Genomic DNA, 7,606 nt, shown 5'->3' with positions numbered 1-7,606 from the left:
TTTCTGGTAGTCAGCTAATAACCTGCATGTCAGTAAGGACAGTGTTTCCTGATTTTTTTCCTTTTTCCTGGCTTTGTGATTTCTGTAAGCACATAAACCAAGGCAAAACATAGTGTTTCATGAAGTAAAAATCTGTAATGCCATTTCAGCTTAAAAGCTGATCAAAAATATTTATTCTTGCCTTAACTCATAGCTTTGCAGTGTCATGGAATGTGGTTTAATGTGCTTGTTCTCACTTATCTTCCCCAGGAAAATCCTGCAGGTGCTTTTGGTTAAGAACCCAATTCTACAAACAAGTTAGGAGAGGAAATTATAGCTTCATGCTAAAATACTTACGAAATAACAAGCACTCCATTTTAAAACAAAGCCATGAAAAAGAGATTCCACTTTATTTTATTTATTATTGTTATTGTTATTTTTACAAACAATAGATTTGCTGCAACATGCTCTGGCTCATATTATTGAATTAAAAAATTTAACACATTTCAAAAATATCAAAAATACACTATAATGAGTCTTAGGACTACAATACGACAGTGATTGCACAAAACCATAAGATATGAGCCCACTGTCTGGATGACATCCATTGGCAACAGTGAGAGAAAACCCTATAGCATCTGGGAGAAGTGCATGAAATTTAGAATACAAGGAGCTTATGTGTGACTGACTGATCACCAAATGAGGGAAACAGAGCAGGACTGACTGTAGCTGCTTTTTCTCAGTCTAGCAAGTGCTTACCCAACTATGGGGCAAAAGTCACTAACTGGAGAGAAAGATTAACTTGCCTTCATGATCGGGAGTCTGAAAGCCTCCACCCAGAAGGAAGTAAAAAGTGACACAAGACAGTTCTATAGTGATGCTGAAGACATCACTGAATGGCTTGGAGACTAATTATTTAATAATTGGTACATTTATCGATAACAGCCAGCTGCTCCCTTATGGAGGTCTCTTCATTAATAATTATTGGATAGATAGAGAAGGTGAGCCTGTAGTTTCCAAGTACCAGCTTTCGCTAAAGGTCTATATAGGAAGAGCATCATTTGATATTCAGTAGATCTGCCACACCCAACTGGCTCCATCTCCTGGAAAGAAGCACTCACTACAAGCACCTGTAATAGCACCCAGCAATGACCACACTGCTCCTGCTGGCTCTTCCGTACACCAGTAAATGAACTCACCAATGTATTGCACACATACACTTCACAGTAGTACAATAAAGCCCTGTATAAGGAGTGGTAATTCAATGACTTGACTTTATAGTGCACTGCAGCTTTACGTCATACCCACATTCAAATTTTCAAATATCCTTCCAATCCATTTGAATAAAAATATACAGTGGCTGCCAAGACACATGTATTTTTCTTTCTTCCATGGACTCCTAAACTGCTCCCATAATCAGCAGTGTTCTTCTCTCAGAATTTATCTTAAGCTTCTCTATTCAATGGGAGGTACACACAGAGACCTGAGAATATGCAGAGGCCAGAATCTCTATGCTAGATCAACTGTACTCTGCCCACCCGGGGAACACATCCTCTGGGTAAAGTACGCGGAAGTAGATTACATTCACCTGGAAGCAGATACTGGCTTTCACCGACAGCCTGTTTAGAAAACACAATGTCTGTAAATTACCTCATAGGTCAAAGAGTTTTGTACGATATTTTTCATAACGGGCTATGGCCTTTTTACCCTCTGTTTTAATACAGAGCAACTACAAAAGGACATGAATTAAAGGAGACTGCAAAAAAAGAATAATCAGTTTTGGTACTGCCTATAATAAAGATTTTCAATACAACCTAATGGTTCCTGAAAATAATTCTAGCACATAGAACATTTGGAATTACAGAGTTCTACTGACTAAAAAGTAAATACATTTACTTTTGGTAAGGTGATTTCAGAACTGGGTTTTGAGGAGGTTCCAATAAGTAGCGTGGGAAACAAATAGCAGACAAAGGGGTTCACCATAAATAATAATTTTTATGAGACTATACTATTAAAGTGGTATATTTCCAAAATAACTTTAATTTTTGGACATCACTATTCTACAGCCTGAAGGTTCTGCCATCTGAGTAAGATGTTTTACATCACTCATCACTATCATCCTGGGTTATTTCATTTTCATTTTTTCTTCATTAAAAAAAAAATTCCCATATAAAAATAAGGTGGCAAAAAACTCTTGTTCCCATCTTTCTAACAGCACCTAAACTCTGCGTGAGCCACTATGTTCCCTATCTCAAATTGAAGACCTGAGTTCTAAAATTTTTCAATAGCTGACCAGTAGTTTCACAATTTGGGGAATCAAGTTCAGATTCTCGAGGGGTTGAACATTAGACATCCGTTAGAGTGTACCAAATCCCCCAAGAGTGTACCCCAATGACACGTGCATATGGGCACGGGGCCTCTGAGAAGATGAAGACATACAATTATTATGGACAGGTCATCTGGTTTTTGACTATTGCTTTGAACAAAAACTTCCCAAAAATACACACGAAAATATATTTATATTTAACCCTCTCTTTAACGTATTGTTTCTGATGAAACAAATAAAAAATGGCTCTACTCTATTTTTAATTGTAGAAGTGTTCCAAAAATTCAAAGCACATTCCCCATTGGGTAAAATCAAGCAATGCCAACATTTTGTGGGAATAGGAATTTTCCTAAGCAAATCTTCAAGTGGAAAAAGTGACAGAAATATGAAGAAACTGCATTTTGCTAGGGTTATGTGGAATGTGCAAAAAATACAGGTTTTCTGTAAGCTTAAGAATTTTCTCAATGAAGTGTCTTTCTTATGTTAGTATTGAGCCCAGTATTCTAAAACCACATAGAATATGCAGTTTTCAGAAGAGTACACTGTTCAACATTCAAGAGGCGAGCCCTCAACTCATTTCCAATATTCTAGAGAACCATCCCTCTCCTCCAGCACAGGAGAAGGAACAAGTCTAACCTGAGCGCTCCATTCATCTGTTCTAATTGGCCTCAGTCCATTTCAGAGTCATCTGCCATAACTTAAGGTCACGTGGATGCAAGCAGTGTCAGCCTTGACCCTCCCCCTTAGGAAGCTGACTGCCAATTCCTCCACGTACTAAGGAAAGAGGCCAATCCCTCAATTTCCTTGGGAAATACCTAGCAGGTATCATATGTGTCAAGGAGTAATTCTCTTTTTCTGATCTAGGGAGAAGTAGTCTTGGTCCTCACTCCTTCCCCATTTTCATCCCCAAAAGAAGATACTATTACCCCAAGTTTCTCAGGAGCTTTCACAGTCTGACATCCAACAGTTAAATCAACTTCACAGGGTCCTTCCTATACCCTCGGATAAGGCTCCAACACCCAATTCTCTCTCTGCCTATGGATGAAGGTGCCGGGCTGCCTCTAAGAAGATTGGCTCGAGTGCAGATTCAAAAATAAAAAGTTCACAGTCAATGAAAAGTGCTCTTATTACATTACATACATAAATTATGTTTGATTGGTTCTACATTTCCAACAGACATCATTTTGATAGGCTGTATTCTCGTAGAGAAGAATGAAAAGCCATGTGACTAGTCACATCACACCCCATTAGTCTGAGATAAGGTGATTTCTCTGTCACAGAGATCCATCAGCAGCAATTAGTAAAGAGAATCGATCTTCACTTTTTTCCTCCACAGAAATAGTCCCTTTCCTGCCCAGGCAGGCAAATTCTCAAAATGATCCTAGGAGAGAAAGGGTTAATGGCAGGTGGTAGGACTGACACAGAACAGCTGCTTTCTTCCCAGTACCCCTGGGAATTCCAATGCAGGTTAAATATCAAACTTAACACTGATGGTGGCTACTAGTTTATCCAGAGCCAGCCACTGATGGCTCTCACTCTTTTTGGCTCCGAGTTCAACCCCACACAGCTATGGTTTAGAAATGTAGAGGCAGGGCTGGGCGTGGTGGCTCACGCCTGTAATCCCAGCACTTTGGGAGGCCAAGGAGGGTGGATCACCTGAGGTCAGGAGTTCAACACCAGCCTGGCCAACATGGTGAAACCCCCGTCTCTAAAAAAATTTAAAAAAAAAAAAAAAAAAAATTGCTGGGCATGATGGCAGGTGCCTGTAATCCCAGCTACTCGGGAGGCTGAGACAGGAGAATGGCTTGAACCCAGGGGCGGAGGTCACAGTAACCCGAGATTGCACTATTGCACTCCAGCCTGAGCGACCGAGCGAGACTCCATCTCAAAAACAAAAAAACAAAAAAACCAAACCAACAAAAAGAAATGTAGAGGCAGAATGCCTCTGGCAGGTCCCTACCGCAACCCTACACAGCCTCCTCCCACACTGTGCCCAGTGGGGCGGTCACAGCGCTGTGTCAAACTCCTCCGGAGGCTCGGTCCGATCCTCTTCGTGGGGCTCAGGCTCGAGCCGGCTGTCCTGGTGCTGCTTCATTTGTTCCTTCACTTCTTCTTCCAGGTCACGAGGTACAACAAACTGGTCCTCTGGTTCCATCTGAGTGGGGGCAGCAAAATAGCCAGTTTTCCTCTTGGGCACTTCTGTGGCCACTTCAATGAGGTTGAGGCTGTCCTCTAGGGGCACAATAGAGCCATTGGAGAGTTTCTTCCCATAGAGGCAGGAGGTGGAGGGAGACTTCTGTAACTCCATCCTGTCCTTGCTCATTGGCAGGACTATGCCACTATTCACACTGTTCTGTCTTCGGATCCCAAAACACGACCCTCTAGCATGTTCCTCAGAACACGGGGTAGGAGAACTCTCTATGAGAGGGGGTGAGTTCTGCAGATCCGCCCCCCTGCAGCAGTGGATGTCTACTTCTACCTCTACCTTGCTGCCATTGGTTATGACCCCCTCAACGGGCTGGTCATCATCACTGTCCAGGCCGTTGTCAGACTGGTTACTGGAGAAGGTAGCACAAGAAGGCTGGCGCTGAAACAGCCCAGAGGTGGGTGTTGGGTGGAGGCTGCAGCGCCGCTCTGGCCTCGGAAGCAAGGCAGCGTCCAGGCCCCCAGCATTATGCTCATCAGAAGCAGTGGACCCCACTTCACTGCTCACCTCTGAGGTGGACATCTCACTGCTGAACTCAGAGGCAATCCCACTGCTAGAGGATGGAGTGGCTGGCTTAGGGGCATCCTTCATAGTGGTGGTTGAAGCAAATCCCACAGGACCTAGGAGGGTGAGCCCATTCATTTCACAAGTGCAGCCTTCCTCACCAATATTCAAATAAACCACCATCGCCCCTACGTTGTCCGGACAGCCATAGCTCTGTGCTAACGTGCACAGCTTCTTAGCAGCTGCTAATGGGTCTTGTACATGACGTACAGCACTGACAGCTTCTGTGTAGGACAAATGTTCCCACAATGCTTTGTTTCCCAGAATCAGCAACTCATCTTGAATGGTCAGTGGAGTGGAAGTTATGTGGGGCTTGGGGAGGATCCAAGGGTAGAGGTATGTACAGCCCAGCATCCGGGTACAGCAGGTTACCCCATTCACTTTGTTGTCCTAGAGAAGAGCAGGACACAAATTCTGAGAAACAAGCAACAATGATAGGCAACTTGGTATCTTTCTAGATCACAGTGCTTAGGGATCTACAATAAAACTGTGTATGATTTTTCCTATGGATTAGTGTAATTTTAAGTGGATGCACAGAAATAAATGTAGAGAAGTCTTAAAAGACAAAATACTATACGGTTATTATAGAGTCAAGTAAAAATAGCTGACTAAAAGGCACCACCATCCCAAAAGATGTTTGCTTTAACATGAAAAACTGGCCTCAGTATGTCTATAAATAGAGAAACATGATAGAAAAACAACAAGCAGAACTATCATTAATTCTCTATCACTAGTATTCTCAGAGAGGATGAAACAGAAAGGTCACTAAAAGTGATTTCTCACTAAAGGGATATTAGCTGGGACTGAAAAGATACCAATGGTAAAGACAATCTTGGTAGTTAAGGCATCAAATAATCTCTAAGGTTACTCAGCCTAAAAAGGGGGAGTCTGAGACGTGCAGCATCATTGACCTATGCTCTGGGGACTGCATCAAGAATAAACAGCTGATCCAATCAAAATCCCTGTAATTCCAAACTTACAGGAAACAGAGCAACCCTGCTTGCAGGCTGGGAATGCTCACAAGTCGGACACTTTGTAGTATTGTTTTCAAGAAAACAAAAAAATACAAAACAAAACTCTAAAGTCATCAATAATTTCATAGTTTGCAGTTACCCTCTGGGAGAAGACCTGAACTTATCTGCCGGAATTTGTCATAAACTCTAAACTGTACTTTCTTCATCTGAAAAATGAAAATGGGAGTTTAACAACTACCCACTGAATCAGAAACTCTGGGGCTAGGGCCCACCAATTCATGGGAGTTATTGTTAAGATTAAGTAAAATAATAAAGGTATGGTGCTTGGCAAATAACGGACAAACAATAAATGTTTGTGGTTAAAATAACATTTATAAAAATACTTCCTACTTGTCTACAATCCCCTAAGAAAAATCTAAACATTGGCCAGGCACGGTGGCTCATGCCTGTAATCCCAGCACTTTGGGAGGCCGAGGTGGGCAGATCATCTGAGATGGGAGTTCACGACCAGACTGACCAACATGGAGAAATCCCGTCTCTACTAAAAACACAAAATTAGCCAGGCGTAGTGGCGCATAGGTGCCTACAGTCCCAGCTACTCGGGAGGCTGAGGCAGGAAACTCGCTTGAACCCGGGAGGCAGAGATTGCGGTTAGCCAAGATAACGCCATGGCACTCCAGCCTAAGCAACAAGAATGAAACTCTGCCAAAAAAAAAAAAGAATAAACATTATCCAAATTCTATAAAAAGACAAGTCAAACAAAAAGTTATCTGAAGCCAGGCGCAGTGGTATGTGCCTATGTGCCTACAGTCCCAGCTACTCAGGAAGCTAAAGCAGAAAGATCACTTAATCCAGAAGTTCAAGTACAAACTGGGTATCACAGCAAGACCTTGTCTCTAAAAATAACTAAAAATTTAAAATGCTATCTTTTACCTTTCATTTGTTTTGACTGAGCTTCCCAAAACTAATGTCTCATATTTCCAGAATCCTAATAGTATCAATCACTTAATAATGATGGTTTTTTATTTTTGTTTTCTTAGATGAACTTTAATACAGAATTCTGACAAAACAGTCCAGAAATGGACCCACACAAATACAGTCAACCGATCTCTGAAGAAAGAGCAAAGGCCAAAGGATAGTCTTTTCAACAAATGGTGCTGGAACAAGTGGACACCTACATGCAAAACACCAATATAGACAGGGAGCTTACACTTTTCACAAAAATTAACTCAAAACAGACCGTGGACCAAAATGTAAAACACAAAAGTAAACTTCTAGAAGATAACATAGAAGAAAATCTAGGTGACCTTGGGTTTGGCCATGAGTTTTAGATACAACACCACAAGCATGATCCATGAGACAGAAACTGACAAGTGGGCCTTCATTAAAACTAAAAGCTCTGCAAAAAAACACTGTTAAAAGAATGGAAAGACAAGCCCCAGACTGGGAAAAAATATTTGCAAAACATGTATCTGATAAAGAACTTGTTTCCAAAATATACAAAGACTTTTTTTTCTTTCTTTTTTTTTTTTTTTTGAGACAGAGTTTTGCTCTTGT

At 41.5% G+C, this 7,606-nt stretch overlaps 1 protein-coding gene across 3 annotated transcripts in view; it reads right to left on the bottom strand.

The window, feature by feature from the left end:
• Positions 1-354: 354 nt before the first annotated feature.
• PHLPP2 (PH domain and leucine rich repeat protein phosphatase 2) overlaps positions 355-7,606 on the bottom strand; it is a 76,608-nt gene continuing 69,356 nt past the window's right edge. Inside the window, exon 19 of one of the 3 annotated variants that reach the window (XM_026456479.2) lies at positions 355-5,465. In XM_026456479.2, coding sequence (XP_026312264.1) covers positions 4,311-5,465 — 1,155 coding nt within the window. In that variant the 3' untranslated portion in view covers positions 355-4,310. The remainder of the gene's footprint in view (positions 5,466-7,606) is intronic. The other 2 variants (XM_026456481.2, XM_026456480.2) reach the window with 2 other exon arrangements.

This window comes from Piliocolobus tephrosceles, chromosome 17 (assembly GCF_002776525.5).
Source record: "Piliocolobus tephrosceles isolate RC106 chromosome 17, ASM277652v3, whole genome shotgun sequence".
NCBI lineage: Eukaryota > Metazoa > Chordata > Mammalia > Primates > Cercopithecidae > Piliocolobus > Piliocolobus tephrosceles.
The sequence above is the reverse complement of the archived record's forward strand: the minus strand, read 5'-3'. Positions and strand labels throughout refer to the sequence as shown.